This window comes from Suncus etruscus, chromosome 3 (genome assembly GCF_024139225.1).
Source record: "Suncus etruscus isolate mSunEtr1 chromosome 3, mSunEtr1.pri.cur, whole genome shotgun sequence".
Taxonomy (NCBI): domain Eukaryota; kingdom Metazoa; phylum Chordata; class Mammalia; order Eulipotyphla; family Soricidae; genus Suncus; species Suncus etruscus.
In genome coordinates this window covers 138,133,726-138,153,666 of record NC_064850.1, presented here as the reverse complement: position 1 = coordinate 138,153,666, position 19,941 = coordinate 138,133,726, and the positions used below count along the sequence as shown (strand labels likewise).

Genomic DNA, 19,941 nt, shown 5'->3' with positions numbered 1-19,941 from the left:
GATATGTCTGTTTTGAATGTTTAAAATAATTCTTATTTTCAGAAATGCACACTTTTAAAATAGTGAGATAAATTTTAAAAGGAGTTGAGACGTTTATTATTGAGAAGTTTATTAATACAAAAATAGTATTTTTGTACTCATCAAGGTAACATATTTTCTGAAATTTTATATCTAATTTTCCTTTCAAAAGTAACAGCAACTAAGATACTGCTTTTTTATTTTGATATTTGGTTGCAAACACCATCTCAGAAAAAGAATTTGACATTTACTCTTAAACATTTACAAAAGTAAAAACGTAAATTGAACACTTACTTTTGTAGAAAATGGCAGTTGTGAAATAGCTTGGGAAAACATTAACACCTTTTAATGCTGGCTGTTTATTTGTAGTTGGAGGGCCTGGTAGTGGGCTGAATATAAGTTGTGTGATTAACAGGCCCTTTTAAAAGCCTTTCAATAACAAAACCTTTGTTTTGTTTTGCTTTTTTCATAACTAGGTAGAAACAGAAAAGAAAGATGGTCTGGATTTTGGTGACATAATTTATAGTGCCTGGAAAGCTCTTCCATTAAAACTGATAAATAAGACACATGCCTCTGTGCCGATTAGACTTATTATTAATGCAGTAAGTATGAACATAAGTAAGAAACCCTTTATAAAACACATGAGTTTGGGATTACAGACACTTAAATTTCTTGGTTAATTTTTTTGTTAAGAAATTATTAGCGGGCCCGGAGAGATAGCACAGCGGTGTTTGCCTTGCAAGCAGCCGATCCAGGACCAAAGGTGGTTGGTTTGAATCCCGGTGTTCCATATGGTCCCCCGTGCCTGCCAGGAGCTATTTCTGAGCAGACAGCCAGGAGTAACCCCTGAGCACCGCCGGGTGTGGCCCAAAAACCAAAAACCAAAAAGAAAAAAAAAAAATTATTAGCAAATTAGGAGCCAGAGCGATAGCACACTGGCTAAGGTGTTTGCCTTGCATGTAGCCGACCTGGGGTCAGTCCCTGGCATCCATTATGGTCCCTTACACCCAGCAAGAGTGATTCCTGAGCAAAGCCAGGTGTAGCCCCCCAAAAAAGAAAATATTAGCAAATTTAACATTGCAACAATATTCTACTACAAGCATTTCAGAAACTGATAATTCGCTTTGTTTTTTACCATGCCTGGTGGTACTTAGGGCTTACTCCTGACTGCTTAGGGTTCACTTCTGAGCAGTGCTTGGGAGACCATATGAAATGCTTGGGATTGAACCCTGGTTGGGAGCATGGAAGGCAAATACCTTAACACTGTGCTGTCTCTCCAGCCTCTGATAGTTATCTTTCTGAACAGAATGCCTTAGCCTGGCGCTGCTTCACATTGTCCAAGGATCCCATCCTTGCTTCTCTGAAAGATGCTCCTTATGCGGATGTCCTTGCCCAGCTGGCAACCCCTTCAGTGATCAATCTCATGATGCCTGCTAGCTCTGAGGGGCAGGTGAGCAGAACTGATGGCCAACTGATTGAGAATTAAAAGTTCCAAATTACTTTTATGTATATCTTAATCTTAATACATTAACTTTAAAAACTTTTTATTACAGGATCCAGAATTTCTGACAGTATGGGTTCTTTTTCACAGTCCAAAGAAACAGATCAATTCTTCAGGTATCTTATTTACACTTGGGTAGAATTGTGTTGTTCTATAGCTAAATAAACTACAAAATCGACACTTTCTCCTCTTCAGTAAATTAAAATACTTGAGAGTACTTTTCAGATATTGGCATTACTTTTAGGTTAAATGTAGGTATGAGTAATCCAAACAAGTTCTCTAAACACTAGGGAATCTTTTCTTGATTTGTTCAGACCTATGAGGTGATTTTTTTCCTTGTTCTCCCTTTATCCTCTTCCACTCATTTCTGTGTTTCTTTAACTTCTGTAAAAAAAAATTAACCTGTGGGCTATAAAGTATAGGAAGTAAGGTGCTTTCCTTATGTATTGCCAACCCCAGTTTGAATACCCAACACTCCATTAGGTCCCCAAGCATTGCCAGAGTATGACTACTGAGTACAGAGCAGTAATAGCCCTGGAGTACTGTGGTGTGTCCTCCAAGCCCACATAAAATCAATACATTTGAGAAATCATCTTGTGTTCAATCAGGGCATTTATAATGAAATAATTAGTCATGTCTGAACTAACATAATGCATTTTTTTTTAGAAGTTCTAGACTCAGCAGAAGAGTTCTTGGCAAGTGTTGATATAGAAGTTGATAGCCCAAACCCAACACCAGTTATTAAAAGTGTTAGACTTCGAGCAAGAACAGGAATAGCTAGGATACATGCTCCGAAAGACTTACAGGTACCCTCAACTCTTGTCTTTGTCATTATTTTATATTCGAGTTGATTTTATTTTAATTATGACAATGTTCTAAAGACATGCTTTTCTCTATCCTCCAGACTATGCATTTGTTTGCCGTTGTGGCTTCCTCAACAAAGCAGCACCTACCTTTGAAAAATGCTGGGAACATTGATGTTTACTTAGATATCAAGGTAAGAATGTGTCAGATTGTTGTGACATAGCCTTTCCTCAGTGTCTTCTTGCTTTCTGAAAGTTGCTGTGCTACCTACCTTGTGAGAGAGTTGTAGGGAGCTTATGAAACAGCCTTTGTAAATGTTTTCAGAACAGAATGTTACATTAGATAAAATGGTGAGGAATGTAACTTCAGCAGCTAATAAGAAAGAACAAAGTTCTACTTTAGTTTCTGAAGGATATGTTGATATGCTGTGGCTGGGTAGACATGGATGAGACTAAGCCACTAGTGTACACTTTATTCTGATGGTAAATGAGAAGGTACCAATGGGCTGCAGTGAAGATGAGATGAGAAATAAAGTCAATATGGAAGAGGCATGAGGAACTGTACCCTTTCAAGAGAGCACTGTGCTACATTTATATACAAGGAGGAGGGGGGAAAAACCCTGTCAGTAAATGTGAAAAGCACATAAGACAAGGGAATAAATGAGTTAAGACTATATTTCATAAGTTATTATGAAGTTAAAATTATATAAATATTTAGATCTCAGATCAAGAAAGTGATTTTTCAGTGGATCCAGAGAAGCTATTCCTGAAACCTGGAGAAGAATATGATGTTACAGTTTCATTTGCTCCTAAGGACTTCAAACCCTGTGAGGAAAGGTAAATTGTAATGGCAATTTTCACATATCTATCAAAAGGTACTTTTTAATCCATAACCTGATGCTCTTTAATCTATAACCTGAAGAGTAAAAACAACTTTGTTTGACCTCACTTAGTTTAGGCTGTAGCATTGTTTATGAGTAAATTCATGGCAAAACAGGTGTTTATTTCAGGTCCTTTTCTTTTTGTGCTTTAGGCCTGTGACAGATCACAAGTGAATCTCTTCACCATCTATTGTTCAGAGCACCTCTGTCATCACTAGTTGAGTTTGGTGATAAATCTAACTTAGAAGCACAGTCTCCTGAAACATGCCTTTGCTTTCTCATTCTGTATTGGTGGCTTTCCAGAGAAGTAGTGGTGGCTTATACAGATACCAGTCTTTGTTCCTCTGAAGCCCACCCTTCATTTCACTGAATCAATGCTTCATTGAGGGGCTTTTTTCCATGATCCTAAGATCCTCATTATTGTTTAATGGTCTTCCCATAGTCTGAAAACTCTTTCCACCGTGGAGTTGCCATTTTAACATGCTTTTTTCTTTGAACTAGAAGCTTTGAGCTGGGAATGATATCATAACCTCACCACCTCATTTTGTCTCTTGGACAAATCAAGCATAATAAGAAATAAATGCCTGAAAATTGTGTTATAGAATTTCAGTGCACATTATTTTCTCTGTTAGGGTCTTGAAGATATTTGTGCAGCCCTTTGGACCTCAGTATGAAGTAGCTTTAAAAGGTGAAGTGATGTCCTTGGGAACTAAGCCTGCGATACCAGAGTCTTGCGATTCAGATGTTCCATCCATTTTATCCAACAAGCAATTTCTGGCTTGGGGAGGTGTCCCTCTTGGTAGAACACAGTGAGTATAGACCTAACTACACAGCAGCAAGCCACTTACTGTTATTCTCCATTATGTTCATTATGAATACAGCCATGTTTTTAGAATTGAGACAGCTGTTCTATATCTATTTCATAATCTTCTGATCCTAACCTTAGAAGCTTTAATGATAATTTTCACTTTTTTTATTTTTTATTTTTGGTTTTTGGGCCACATCTGATTGACGCTCAGGGGTTACTCCTAGGTGTGCACACAGAGAATAGCCCCTGGCTTGGGGGACCATATAGGATGCTGAGGGATCGAACTGGGGTCAGTCATAGGTTAGCACTTGCAAGGTGTAGATGCCTTACTGCTAGCGCCACCGCTCTGACCCAATTTTCACTTCTTTTTAAAAAAGTAATAAAGGGGGCCTGGAGAGATAGCACAGCGGCGTTTGCCTTGCAAGCAACCGCTCCAGGACCAAAGGTGGTTGGTTTGAATCCCGGTGTCCCATATGGTCCCCCGTGCCTGCCAGGAGCTATTTCTGAACAGACAGCCAGGAGTAACCCCTTAGCATCGCCAGGTGTGACCCAAAAACCAAAAAAAAAAGTAATAAAGGGACAGAGTGATTATATGGCAGGTAGGGCACTTGTCTTGTAGGCAATTACAAAATTACAAAAAAATATTGTCCTCTGAGCACTACAGGAGTGATCCTTGAGCATAGTGCCAGGAGGAAGCCCTGAGCACAGCGAGATGTGTCCTCTCCAAATAAAATAAGTAAAAGAATTTATGAAATTAAAATTTTTTATGCCATGTTAGACTGAACAGGTCATTTAAGATAAACCAGTGCTATCCCTTTAATTAAAAAATTGTATTCATGAAGGTAATAATTAGGGGTATTATATTGTATATATACTTTCATGCTTTTTGTTGGGGGAGGGAAGTTCTTGGTCACACCCACAGTGTTGAGAGGTTACTCCTGGCTCTGAGCTCAGGAATCATTTCGGGTTAGCTCGGGAACCACATGGGATGCCAGGGATTAAACCAAGGTCTGCCACATGCAAGATAAGGACCCTGCCTGTTGTGTTATCCCTCTAGCCCTACTTTCATGCTTTTTAGATGTGGTAGTAGGTATTTCTTTTAGATTGACAGCAACCAAATGCTGCCCTTATGTAAAGGACCCTCCCCCCCCCAAGCTGTCCTTTTTTGTTTCTTGCCTTCATTTCCCTCTGGAGATTCTTGGACATGCTTCTGCTTCTTACCTAGCAGATGTATGCAGGAAATGTACCCATAAAGTCTCTCAGGACACTAGGAGGGGATCAGGACCACACATGGTGCCGAGGATCAAACTTGGGTTGACTGCATGCAAGGCATGCTGTACTATTGCTTTGGCCCAAGTCTTAAGTGTATTATTTTTGAAATGTAGCATTCTCCATGACTGGAGAAGATCATGTCCAAACTCCTTGGAAGGCACATGCAATCAGTCTCTTTGGATATAGTAATGGATTGATTGGCTTTGCTTTTACATTTGTAGTAATATTTATTTCTTGTGAAATATGTCATTTTTTTTCTAGGCTTCAGAAAATGACTTTAAGAAATAATTCTGCCTCTACAACCCAGAACTTACGTTTTGTGATTAGAGGACAAGATCAAGATTGCTTCCAGGTTTGTAGGTTTTTCTTTTGGGTTCTATCTGCATCCAGAATACCTATATTTGCAAGCATTTTATGTTAATCATTTTTACAAAAAGTCGGGGGTGGGGAGGAAGGAGGGTGCCCGCACTCAATCTGATGATGATGCCATCATGATGTCAGCCCCAATATTGGCAACCTGGAGTTTTGGTAATTTAAGCGTCTCTGCAGAGATCACTGGTAAAGTGGTGAACCAGGATCATTGGTAAAGCTGCAGTTGTGGATTTTGAGCGCAGCTTCAGTAGCTTCAGCAGGGTGGGACTTGGCCCCTACATTAAAGAGTTTGTGTTGATGGTATATTTATATTTATGGTTTATGGAATATTTGTTTTTCAATTGTAGCTTCATCACACTTTTGGTTCTGAAGAGCGGTTGACCAGTAATTGTGAGATCAAAATTCGCCCGAAGGAGGATATTAATATTTCTGTGTTATTTGCACCCACTCGACTATCCTGTATGTTGGCTAAACTGGAAATAAAAAAACTTGGGATTCAGTCACAACCAGGCATTAAGTTTACAGTAAGAATTTTACTTTTTTTTTTTTACTCCTGTAGTTAATTATGTTATAATATTGATTTAATAGTGGCAAATTATATATATAATTTTTGTTTATCAAAATATGTAACCTAGATAATAAGCAAATTAGTGTATCTCACTATAGAAATGTCATCTTCTAAAAGTAGCCACCATTGCATTTCTGTAGGTAATAATCTCTCTCTTTTTTATTTATTTATTTATTTATTTTTTGGTTTTTGGGCCACACCCTTTGATGCTCAGGGGTTACTCCTGGCTATGTGTTCAGAAATCACTCCTGGCTTGGGGGACCATATGGGATGGCGGGGGATCGAACTGTGGTCCTTCGTAGATCAGCCATGTTCAAGGCAAATGCCCTACTGCTGCACAATTGGTCCAGCCATGATTTCTTTTAATAATTTAGTAATATGTTTCATTTTAGTGTGAGGATTTTAAACTATTCAACTGGGTGTTTTTTGTTTGTTTGTTATTTTTTGCTTTTTGGGTCACACCCGGCAGCGCTCAAGGGTTACTCCTGGCTCTATGCTCAGAAATCGCTCCCAGCAGGCTCAGGGGACCATATGGGATTCGAACCACCATCCTTCTATATGCAAGGCAAACACTTTACCTCCATGCTATGTCTCTTTGGCCCCTGTTTGTTTTTAATTCACCTACCATATTCATTAGTTCTGCTATATCTGATAGTAGGTTTTTTTATTTCTGTGCTCACCCTTTCTTGTATCTGGTGCCATCATTTCTTTGAGCTCATTAAACTCATGCAATCCTGGGGTTCCTAAAGGTTTTACCTGAGTAATTCTAGAGCTAGATGATGCTGGTAGAATTTTCTGAACTATATCTTCCCTTCTTGAGCTTGATGGGCTTTTATATAGCTTCCCTATTGTGTTTACTATGGGCTGAATCTTTCTACCTCACTCCTGTGTGTGCACTCTTGGGTGATTTAGCCAGCAGTGGCAATACGGGGTAACCCAGGATTATGGGCTTCCACGGGAAGATTGGCTTTTTTTCATGTGAAGTTGAAGGAATAAAAGTCCCAGGTTCAGTATTTAGGTAGTAGAGGATGAAATTGGGGCTCCATTTGGTCCCCTTTCAGACTCTGTTAATCAGCTGAGCTGGAGAAATCAATGGGCAGGCTGGCAGGTGCCCAGGTCGCCTCTGGTGCAGGGATGTGGCTTAGATGCTATCAATGAATAAATTTCATTCTTTCAATTTAGTATTATTTGTATATCAAAAGGCAGCTAACATTCATGAAGAGCTGGCATTTGATCTTCAAGTTACTTGGATTAAGCACATAACATTTAAATAAACTATTGATGTCTTCAGATTTGCAAGATCTTTGGAATTTATGTTAATGATTAGGCTGGATTAAGTTTTAAAGGATGGGTCTTAAGGGGTATGAAAATTGTTTTTGTCTAGCAAGGTTCCTGGTTCCTCTAATTTATTCTGTGGACCCTTCTTATAGCACTGCCTCCTTGGAAGCAACATGACTCCAGAACAGTACCATTTGGAATCTCTAACCTCGGTTGTGAACCTTTGCTCCCAGAGTTTCTGATTGACTGGTTTGAGTCATTGGTCCTGTTTGTAGGCTCTCCTCTGGCTGTGCTAGGTCAAATCTACCAGAATCTTGATCATGGATTCCAGTCCTCATTCTCCCTATTCCCAAATGCTTCATGTTAAAAATTTCGAGTCATGATATGAAATCATATACTCTAGATTATACAAGTAGTCTTTTACTTTTAATCACATATTTAAACATTCATTCATTTTTTTAAAATATGGAACGCTTCACGAATTTGCGCGTCATCCTTGCTCAGAGGCCATGCTAATCTTCTCTGTATCGTTCCAGTTTTAGTATATGTGCTGCCGAAGCGAGCACAACATTCATTCATTTTTATGCATCAGTATACTTTACCCTGAGTACTTAAGCAGCAATATTTGTTCTAATCTTTTAATTTTTTTTTTCCTTTATCCTCAAAGTTTGACTTTCACAAAATAAAAATAAGTACTCAGCATATTGGAAGGTAAATGATTTCACAATTCTCTGATTTAAAGACAAAGTCTTTAATATATTGTTGTACAGCAAATGTGGGGGTAACTAACTATAAGCCAGAGTACACAGCGAGAGTGACTTGAATTGTATTATATCTGTTTTCTTTTCAGACTACAACTTATTTTATGTTTACATAAAAAATAATCAGGGTGTATATATTTTGTTCTTTTAGATACCTTTGTCTGGCTACGGAGGAACAAGTAATCTTATTTTGGAAGATGTTAAAAAATTATCAGACAGCTACATGATAACAGTGAAAGATCTAATACCTGGCAAAGAAAGTAGGGTTGTTTTTTCTGTTCGTAACACTGGTTCTCGGGCAGCTTTTGTTAAAGCAGTAGGTTTTAAGGATTCTCAGAAAAGAGTTTTGCTGGATCCCAAAGTGTTAGGTATTTTTCCAGATAAATTTATACTCAAGGAAAGAACACAAAAAGTAAGTATTAAAGCCTCTTGTTTTATTTAGTAAATAACTCATTTTTGTTTGTTTGTTTGTTTGTTTTGTCTCACTCGGCAGCGCTCAGGGGTTACTCCTGGCTCTACGCTCAGAAATCACTCTTGGCAGACTGGGAAGACCATATGGGATGCCAGGATTTGAACCACCCTCCTTCTGCATGCAAGGCAAATGCCTTACCTCTGTGCTATCTCTCCGGCCCCTAAATAACTCATTTTTAGTTTAAGAACTTTAATACTAAAAATTTATGTCACTGTAGAAGTTCATTAATAAATATGAAATATTTAGGTTGAAAATTTGAATTTGGGGCGAATAACTCAGAGGGCTGGAGCACATGCTTTATCACAGGAGTGTCTTGCTCTCTGACATAGCATATTTCCCCAAGCACTGAGCTAGTTCTCCCAGCACTGGTTCAAAAAACTAAGTAATTAAAAGAAAAAAGTAGAAGTGGATTTGTTTTTGTGTTAATAATTTGTATGTGTTTTTTGTGGCTAAGAGCTATACGATTAATTGAAAGTAATACAGAATAAGAAGTCCCTAAAACTGGAAATATACATGTGGATTCATATCTGTGTGAAAATTAATATTTACTTTTCATGTTTTTCCCTTGACATCAGGATGTCACTATAATATATAATCCTTCAGACAGAGAATGTAATTATAAAACCACAACAGCAATGTCAACAATATACTTCTTTAGTGGAGATGAAATTTTAAGGCAGCGATTTAGAAGGTAGGTTACATAGATGATAATTCAGCAAAAATGAAGGCTTTATAACCTGAGGTTTGGAATTTATAAATCATGTTTTTTTATTTATGAGTCAGAAAATGACTTTCATCTTGGTGAAGCTGGTGTGGTTGATAAAAACCACATAATGTGAGGATGAGATACCTGTAGGAAATTCACTTCTTTATACTATTTCTTTCCTAACAATGTATTTTATACCTAATTCTCTACTCAAATATGAGATAGGACCACAAAATATGTAAAAACTACTGAAAGAGGGAAAAAAACCTACTGAGAGAGTTCATTGTATAAACACATGACTTGGAATGTTTTAGGAATATTGTGAATTATTTTAATAGCTTTATTTATACACTTTGATTACAAACATGATTGTAGTTGAGTTTCAGTAGTATAAAGAACACCCCTTCTCCAGGGCAACATTCCCATCACCACTGCCCCAAATCTCCCACATCCCTACCCACCCTCCCGCCTGTATTTGAGATAGGTTTTCAACTTCCCTCATTCATATGTTGTGAATTTTTTTAAAGGAACAAGTAGTATTGGAAATGTATAGAATATTTAATGCAGCTAAACAACTCTAGAAAATTTGTATGCAGTTAGATAAGTAAAAAAATTGGTACCTCAGTTAAATATAGCTTAATATTTAAAAACATTATTAAATGTATATTTATATTTAGGTGTGATTTAGCATTAATACCATTCTTTTGAATGTTGAATTCAGATTGCCTGTATTTCAAGTTTTTTTTCCTAGTGTAGAGAACTTGCATACAAATTAAAACTGAAGGTGTTTCATTTGTTTGTAGGAAACCATTAACTCCCATTGTAGGGGTTAATATATTAAATATATTGATGTATAAATATATTTACTTTAAAAAATTTAAATATGACTTTATTACTGTATCAAATCGATTAATATTTGAATAATATATTCAATAATGTTTGGCATATTTAAATTGAATTTTGGTACTCATTTGATGACATATGCATGATGTCCAAACATGCCAAATATTCAGCTTTGAAGGTGATTTTGTTTTCAATTAAGTATTTTAGAAATTGTAATTAACATTTGGAGAAATTAAGCTAATAGGTTTTTGTTTAATTTTCTTTCTCTGCCACAAATTTTTAGTGATGACTCCTGCTCTGTACTCAGAAATTATTTATTTCTGGCAGACTTTGGGATGCCAGGAATTGAACCTAGGTCAGCCACTGTACAACCAAAGGCCCTATCTGCTATGCTATTGCTCCAGCCCTGTATATCATTTTCTTTCTTTTTTAAAAATATCTTTAAGTACCATGATTATGAGCATGTTTGTATTGAGTTTTAGTTATATAAAAAAGGACATCCACTTTTTCTTGACATATTTTGTTTTTCTGAGACAAGTTTCTAATTATGACATGATTATAACAAATTATAGATAAGAGAATCTAATTTTATTCAACTTATTTTCTCTTGCTCTGTTGCACTGTTTTGATGACAATATTTAATTAAAAGTGATCATTTTAGTACTATGTATCATTTTTTAAAGAACTTCCAAAACATATTTTTAATGTTGTTCATATTAGGGTATAAGCCTAAAGAATACATTCAGGCTGGGTGGACACTGGTGAAGGGATTGTTGTTGGATCATTATACACCTGAAACTCAATTACAAATAATTTTGTCATTTGTGGTGATTAAAAAAAAAACCTAATTAAGATGACTTTATTTATGAAACCATGTTCAAGTAAAAATCTCTATTGGCAGAGCACTGTTACACAAACCAGGGATTCTAGAACAGATACTTCCAGAAAACAACATGCTGCTGAACATTGATTTTGCTGAAACATTTGAAGATGAGTTGCTAGTAACTGAAGGTAAGAATTTTAACACATATATTTTATGTATTTTTAATCCTCTAACTTAATTTTCAGAAATTAAATGACTTGGGACATTTGTAGTGTTATTTGGGTTCATTGATTTAGAAGGAGAAGAATGTTAAGATGAGGTAATGGCCTTAGACTGAATTGAGGCATAGCTCTACAAAGTGACTATGTCCAGACTTTGCCACTGAAATTCAGGTTCCTTTTCTAACTTCTTGTTCATGCAGAGTTATTGTGAGGTCCAATGAGGGTTTTACTATGTATAGGTTATAGATATTATTGCACTTCTTCTATGAGTAGATTTGTAAGTAGTAAGCACTTAGATACAGGCTTATTACCACATCTTTTAAAAACACTCTTATTTAAAATGCTTATGGTAACTCCTGAGCTAAATTGTCACTCCTATTAATTATACTCGAGAAGACTGAGCTGTCAAAGGTCAGGATAACAATTAGCAACGTTCAGATCTAGGGCCAGTGCCTGCTTTGCCTGTCACAGAGGCTGAGATGTCTGTAGCATTCAAAATAGAATGTTGGAGATAGTATAGCAGATAGAGAACCTGCCTTGCAACCTGAAATTGATTCCCTGGCATCTCATTGGCCCCCAGAGTCCCACCAGGAGTAATTACTGAGTTCAGAGTGAGGAGTAGCCTCTGACTATCACCAGTTGTGACCCTCAAACCAAAAATAAACAAAATGTCAACTGTTTCTAACCCAGGAAGATAACAGTGTTGTGGCTATAAAGTACATGAATTTATATTGTTGAGTGATTATAGTTTATTTTTTCAAATATTATTTTCTATTTCAGTATATGATCTTCCCCAAAGGCCTAATGACATCCAACTCTTTTATGGAAACATGCATAAAGTGGTACTTTCAGTAATTGGAGAATTCAAAGATTCCATTTCTAGCAGAGAATTTCTCAGGTTTTCCTCCAGAGTTAGTTTAGAATCTCAAAGGTAAGTTTAATTAAATCTTATACCAGATTTCAACATTTTTTTATTTGTACTAGAGTTGATCTTTCTCCCGTGCTTTTATTTTCATCATAAAATATGTGTTTTAGGGGCCAGAGAGATAGCATGGAGGTAAGGCATTTGCCTTTCATGCAGAAGGTTGGTGGTTTGAATCTTGAGCTTGCCAGAAGCGATTTCTGACCGTAGAGCTAGGAGTAACCCCTGAGCGCTGCTGGGTGTGACCCAAAAAGAAAACAAAACAAAACAAAATGTGTTTTATCTTTATTTTTAATTTAAATTGAAATAACTACTTTTTCAGAAAAGTTTAAAAATGGTTTACTGAATGCTCATGTTACATTTAGATTCCATGGTCATTAAAACATTGCCATATTTGCCTTTTTTTTATGTATTTGTCAATTTTTTTAAGCCATTTAAGAATAAGATGTAAGCCTGTGAATCACAAATTCCCTAAGAGTTCATACTTATCTATAAGACCCTCAAAAATAAGTTATTAGGGATTGGAGAGATAGTACAGTGGGTAGGACTGTACCTTCCTTGCACTCAGCCAACGTGGGCTTGATCACTGGCAAGCCATATGGCCTGAACCCACCAGAAGTGATTCCTGAGTGCAGTCAGGATTAACCCCGGGGCAGGGGGGCACCAAGTATGGCCCAAAAATTAGAAAGGAGAGGTGCAATTAATATTGATATATACTACTCTAGTTCAGGTTACATTCAGAGTTTCTCATTTACCTTTATTCTTTTTTTTTTTTTTTGGTTTTTGGGTCACACCTGGCAGTGCTCAGGGGTTACTCCTGGCTCTCTGCTCAGAAATAGCTCCTGGCAGGCACGGGGGGGGGGGGGGGGTGAGGGGGGGAGAGAACCATACGGGACACTGGGATTCGAACCAACCATCTTTGGTCCTGGATCGGCTGCTTGCAAGGCAAACACCACAGTGCTATCTCTCCAGGCCCCATATTCTTAAGTTTGTTTTTTTTCCTTTGTTTGTTTGTTTTTGGGCCACACCCATTTGACGCTCAGGGGTTACTCCTGGCTATGCGCTCAGAAATCGCCTCTGGCTTGGGAGACCATATGGGACGCGGGGGGGGGGGGGGGGGGGGGGGGGGGGGGGGGGGGGGGGGGGGGGGGGGGGGGGGGGGGGGGGGGGGGGGGGGGGGGGGGGGGGGGGGGGGGGGGGGGGGGGGGGGGGGGGGGGGGGGGGGGGGGGGGGGGGGGGGTGGCGGGGGGGGAGGGGGGGGGGGGGGGGGGGGTGTCAAACCGCGGTCTGTCCTACGCTAGTGTTTGCAAGGCAGACACCTTACCTCTAGCGCCACCTTCCCGGCCCCTATTCTTAAGTTTTTAATATTTAGTAGTAGTCTAGTAAAGTTTTGAAACTTCAGGTAGTATGCAGACATCAAGAACAGAAAAAAAATTAACTGAGTGTTTTAGTTAAAATTTTGTTTAACAGTATTCAACCAGAATGATACTTTACCTTTTATACATTAAGCATGTATAGTGTGAAGAATTTTTATTCACTTAAAAATATAAAGCATACTGGGGCCGGAGAGATAGCACAGCAGTGTTTGCCTTGCAAGCAGCCGACCCAGGACCTAAGGTGGTTGGTTCAAATCCCGGCGTCCCATATGGTCCCCTGTGCCTGCCAGGAGCTATTTCTGAGCAGATAGCCAGGAGTAACCCCTGAGCACCGCTGGGTGTGGGCCCCCCCCAAAAAAACAAACAAAAATATAAAGCATACAGGAGCTGGAGAGATATAGCACAGCTGTAGGGCATTTGCCTTGCAATCAGCTGATCTAGGACAGATGGTGGTTCAAATCCTGGCATCCCTTATGGTTCTCGTGCCTGCCAGGAGCGATTTTTTGAGTGCAGAGCTAGAGTAACTCAGGTGTGCTGCCGGGTGTGACCCAAAAATCAAAAAAAATAAATAAATAAAACATACAGTGTATTTTTTGTTTTACATGTTAATTAATGAAAAATTAACATAAAATGTGTCATAATCCTTTTTTTTAATTATTTTTTATTTCTTTCCCATATGTACGTTTCCTCTTTCTCCCTCTCTTTGTCTCATCTAACAGTTCTGAGAAACATGCTGGCAATGTTTCCTTGGATGTTTTACCAGTTAAAGGTCCTCAAGGTTTCCCACTCTCTCAAGTTGTTCAGCCTCCTCAGGATAAGTCTGACTCTGACGAAACATGGACTGTCCAACCTGAACACCTGATTTTGGTGGCCTCTTCTTCGTGTGAGTATCAAGGGTGGCACTGCAGAAACACGCCTGGAAACCTGTGCTGTCTCTCCTGATGTTATTTATGTAGACATCCTGTCTGTGACCATTGACAGCATTGCCCTTCTCTCATGTTCTGGAGACCTGGCTTCAGACTTGATCAGACTAGGCTTTTTAACCATGAGGCCAGCAAGTTCCTTGGCCAATTTCCAGTTCCTCTAATTGTAAAGACATTAACTTAAGAGCCTTCCCTCTCCCATATTCCCTTCCCCAAAGCTCTCACTGGGCTCTTAGCCTCTATTGTTCTTAACATTATAATTAGTTCAGAATAGGAGCAGATCTTGTACCATGTTTGAACCAAGGTAAGGCCAGTGATAACCATTTCCAGATTTTCTGTTTTCTTCAACTTAGTTCAGAATTAGAACTTTTTTAATTTTTTAATTTAATTAATTAATTAATTTTTAGAGCTTCTTTTAGTACCATTATAGTTTCCAGGAGTAAACAAATGTTCTTTGTTTACCAGGAATTGGAAATTCCTTAACCATGCACTAGTATAATTTATTGTTGCCATTAACATTTGGCTTTTCCACTAATGTGAAATGTAAGGTAAGTAATGCTTTGTTTATCTGATACACTAGGTGATCTGGCAAGAACTGGATATTTCCAGATCTTAAATCATTCTGGTCGGTTACTGAGATTTGAGCTGTATTGGCCGGCACATTGCCTCATAGTAACTCCGCAGCATGGATTTATCTCTCCAGAGTAAGTATGAGTTCCTTCCTCTGGGTGTTATTAAAATAATGAACTGGTGAGCTATTAAGTATCATACTTAATAAGTCATTTTAATTGATTCCATAGAATTCTTCAGTGTGCTTACTCATGTACATAATGTCTCAGGTGGTCCTATGGGACCACTGTGGGTACAAAGCTCAGATCCTTAGACCACTGCACAGAGTAGGTAAACCTCTTGTGATTTACTCTAGAAGGGTAAAGAAAGATGTATGAAGTGGGAGACATCAGAATCCTCTGTTGTGTTACTCCGCCTACAAAACTAGGAAGGAAGGATTCAGTCAAACATTTCTGGAGGGCTTAGCAGAAGCAGAGTATATAAAGATCAGATAGATCAGTCATTAGTGTTTGGTTCATTTATTTTACTTGTTTTTCTAAAGAACAAAATTTCAAGACATAGTATATCTGAGCTGTAAACTAGTTGCCTTTTCCATAAACAATATTCAGTTTCCATAGACAATAATAAGAGAGGAGGATGTCTTGATGCCAAATATTGACCACAAGGCAGCTACCCAGTATGCAGAGCTTAATTGCTGATTTGCAATTGCTATAACTTTACAGATTTTTTTTTTGGTATTTGGGTCAAAAATTATAGGCTCCCACCACTTACCTTTTTAATTACTGGATTAACTTGAGGTAACAGCTAATGAACAGCTAATGAGAACAACTGTTCTCTCCTGTCATCGGCAGAATAATAATAGTAATTTTTCTGGTTATTGCTACTATAGAATATTCATGTTCATTATTAATTTTTTTTAAAAGGAGTGCACTACAAATTCTTGTGAGTCCTAATTCCTCCGTATCCACAAACCAGTCAATGGTTCCATGGAATGGTTTGATCTATATACACTGTGACAATGGACAGAAGGTACTTTTAAAAGTGGGGTTTTTTTTTAATCTTTATTTAAGCACCTTGATTACAGACATGATTGTAGTTGGGTTTCAGTCATATAAAGAACACCTGCCTTCACCAGTGCAACATTCCCATTACCAATGCCCCAAATCTCCCTCATCCCCACCCTCCCACCTTTATTTGACAGGCTTTTTACTTCCCTCATTCATTCACATTGGTATGATAGTTGTCAGCGTAATTATTTCTCTAACTGCACTCACCACTCTTTGTGGTGAGCTTCATCAATTTTTTTTTTTTTGCTACATAAGTCCTTACTAGCACTAGATATGAAAACTCAAGTGAAGGAGTTTTCAGCTCCACTCTGTGTATTTATTTATTTATTTATTTATTTATTTATTTATTTATTTATTTATTTTTGGTTTTTGGGCCACACCCAGTAACGCTCAGGGGTTACTCCTGGCTATGTGCTCAGAAGTTGCTCCTGGCTTGGGGGACCATATGGGACACCGGGGGATCGAACCGCGGTCCGTCCAAGGCTAGCGCAGGCAAGGCAGGCACCTTACCTTTAGCGCCACCGCCCGGCCCCACTCTGTGTATTTAATGGAACACCTAGAGCATTTGAAATAGAGCTTTTCTGTCAGAAAGTGAAGTTTCTCCAGGAGTGGACTGGGGTTGGGCAAGAGTGCAGAGTGGGGCTTAAAAAGCCTTTTTTTTTTTCTCAAAAAATGTCACTGTTGATTTTTCAGATGTTGCTTTGAGAAAAGGGGTATTGGCAGAGAGGGGATAAAGTCAAAATTTACCCTGAGATCTGAAAGCTATTTTTTGGGGGGGCACACCCATTTGATGCTCAGGGGTTACTCCTGGCTAAGCGCTCAGAAATTGCCCCTGGCTTGGGGGGACTATATGGGACGCCGGGGATCGAATCACGGTCCTTCCTTGGCTAGCGCTTGCAAGGCAGACACCTTACCTTTAGTGCCACCTCACCGGCTGAAAGCTATTATTAAAGTTTGCAATATCTCATTTGTTTGGCCTTTTATGATTCAAAATAGAAATTGTCTGAAAATCATAGCTGCATTTCTGATTCGTTTCAGAAGATTGTGAAAGTTCAGATTCGAGAAGACTTGACCCAAGAAGAACTTGTCACTTGTTTGTCCTCTCCCCCATTTGGAATCGTGACCTCAGGAGCTGTTAATCACCTGACAAAATTACTGCCAAAACCACCTTCTACAAAAGTTGAAATACGAAATAAGAATGTTACCTTTCCTACCACAGACCCTGGTGACATTTCAGGTATTGTTTCCGGTTATATAATGAAACAATCAGAGAGATGGTATCTATGTTTTTTTCTTAATCCACCATAGTTATTAAGGTTGACAATTTCCCCAGATTTGGGAGCTAATGTAGTCGTCCTGGCTGTCATAGCAATTATTGATTGGATATGGAGGAACTCAAAAATACTAAAAGTTAAACCTAGGTTAATATCTCTATATTTCAAGAATCTTTTATTTTATTGGTCAGAACCATTCCTCTCCAACTCTTACTAGATGCTTGATCAGAAGAGCTAATACAGTTTGTGTAGACCAAGAGGAGAGAAGAGTGAGTAGAACCTAATTAATTTGGAAGTTCTAGAGTCAGTAAAAACACTTTTTTTGTTTCCCCATTAGTACATGAGTATTGTCATTAACACAGGATTTAAGGATTAAAAATAATCCATGTGAAGCACTCTATATATAACCTTCTTGTCTAGTGGCATACTGTGTTGCTATTATTGTTATTAAGCTCCTGAGATCACAGCTTTGATTTTTGGGTCACACCTGGCCATGCTCAGGGCTTACTCGTGGCTCTATGCTCAGAAATTGCTCCTGGCAGGCTCAGGGGACCACAAGGGAAGCCGGGATCCGAACCACCATTCTTCTGCATGTAAGGCAAATTCACTGCCTCCATGCTATCTCTCTGACCCCTATTAGAAAGGATTTCTCTTTATTTTATTTTATTTTTTATTTTTGGGTCACACCAGGCAGCGCTCAGGGGTTACTCCTGGCTCTACACTCAGAAATCACTCCTGGCAAGCTCGGGGGACCATATGGGATGCCGGGATTCGAACCACCGTCCTTCTGCATGCAAGGCAAATAAATGCCTTACCTCCTTGCTATCTCTCCGGCCCCTAGAAAGGATTTTTAACCAGTTCCCTGATCCTTGAAGTCCTGCCCCTCTCAGTAATCCTGTCTTCCATTCAAGCTCTTTTTTTTGTTTGTTTTGGGCCACACAGGGTGGCACTTGGGTTACTCCTGGCAGGCTCAGGGGACCATATGGAATGTTGGGGATTGAACTTGGGTTGGTTCTGTATTGGCTGTGTGCAAGGCAAACACCTACCCACTCTGCTATCACTCTACCCTCAAGCTCATTTTTTAATTTCTTGTGGAACTTGCTATTAGATCAGTTATACCAATTTTCACTCACTCTTTTTTTTTTTTTTTTTTTGGTTTTTCTGGCCACACCCATTTGATGCTCAGGGGTTACTCCTGGCTACGCAATCAGAAATTGCCCCTGGCTGGGGGGGACAATATGGGACACCGGGGGATCGAACCGTGGTCCTTTCCTTGGCTAGCGCTTGCAAGGCAGACACCTTGCCTCTAGCGCCACCTCGCCGGCCCCTCACTCACTCTTTTTCAAGTCTGGTGCTGCCTGACCCTGACAAGTGCACTCAACCCCACCCTCACTTTATCTTTCCAGCTAACTCACCCTAGGAGTTATAGCTGTTCTCTACTTCCTGCCTTTAGGACTGCCTGCAGCCTTTGTGTTCCATGTTGCCCACCCACAACCTGCCTTGGAATTCTCACCATAATTTCTTCCTTCTTTTTTTTTTTTTTTTCTTTTTTGGTTTTTGGGTCACACCTGGCCGATGCTCAGGAATTAATCCTGGCTGTCTGCTCAGAAATAGCTCCTGGCAGGCACAGGGGACCATATGGGACACCGGGAAACCACCTTTGGTCCTGGATCAGCTGCTTGCAAGGAAAACGCTGCTGTGCTATCTCTCCAGGCCCAATTCCTTCCTTCTATTCATTGTTTTTGTTTGTTTGTTTGTTTTGTTTTTATGTGTGTGTATATGTATACCTCTATACATATATACACTACCACTATTATTTTGAGGTGCCAGGGCTGACTATTTGTCTATGCTCAGGTGTGACCCCTGGCAGTGCTTGGAAAATATACATAGCGCCTCAGATCAAATAGGGTCAACACATAACAAGCATCTTACCTTTTGTTTGTTTTTGGGCCACACCCATTGACGCTCAGGGGTTACTCCTGGCTACGCGCTCAGAAATCGCTCCTAGCTTGGGGTGGGGGACATTATGGGATGCCAGGGGATCGAACTTCAGTTCATCCTAGGCTAGTGCTTGCAAGGTATACCTTACCTCTAGTGCCACCGCTCCAGCCCAAGCACCTTACCTTTTCTACTCTTTCACCTCCCTGTTCCTCTTTTCACATTTCCTTCTCCGTATTTGTCCTTGAACATCTGGGTTGTTTCTGTATCCTGTGCTTAAACTAAGTAGTGAATACAAGTGTGCATATGTTGTTTCAAAGGAATGTTTTTGAGATAGATGCCAATACATGAAATCACTGGGTCTCTTGGAATATTGCCACCAACAGTGAATGAGTACAGGCGGGCTTAGGCACGCGTTCTGCTTACTCCAGTTAAATCCTCGGCATCATACATGTTGTCCCAAGCACTACCAGAAGTAATTCTCTGAGCTGTCAGTGAGGCTTGAGCACAGCATATGTGGCCCCCAAAGCAGCTTTCTTCTACC

General features: G+C 39.2%; 1 protein-coding gene and 1 non-coding gene across 2 annotated transcripts in view; one reads left to right on the top strand and one right to left on the bottom strand.

Annotated features, from left to right (window-relative positions):
• CEP192 (centrosomal protein 192) overlaps positions 1–19,941 on the top strand; it is a 134,200-nt gene that overhangs the window by 99,267 nt on the left and 14,992 nt on the right. The window contains 17 exon segments of the mRNA XM_049770896.1: positions 495–620; positions 1,325–1,468; positions 1,572–1,635; positions 2,186–2,325; positions 2,424–2,516; positions 3,041–3,159; positions 3,836–4,012; positions 5,545–5,635; positions 6,003–6,179; positions 8,414–8,674; positions 9,310–9,425; positions 11,185–11,294; positions 12,108–12,258; positions 14,345–14,508; positions 15,129–15,252; positions 16,042–16,147; positions 17,224–17,422. Coding sequence (XP_049626853.1) covers positions 495–620; positions 1,325–1,468; positions 1,572–1,635; positions 2,186–2,325; positions 2,424–2,516; positions 3,041–3,159; positions 3,836–4,012; positions 5,545–5,635; positions 6,003–6,179; positions 8,414–8,674; positions 9,310–9,425; positions 11,185–11,294; positions 12,108–12,258; positions 14,345–14,508; positions 15,129–15,252; positions 16,042–16,147; positions 17,224–17,422 — 2,362 coding nt within the window.
• On the bottom strand, positions 7,961–8,067 carry LOC126005761 (U6 spliceosomal RNA). Its single transcript, XR_007494797.1, has one exon. It is a non-coding gene; the product is annotated as a U6 spliceosomal RNA (small nuclear RNA).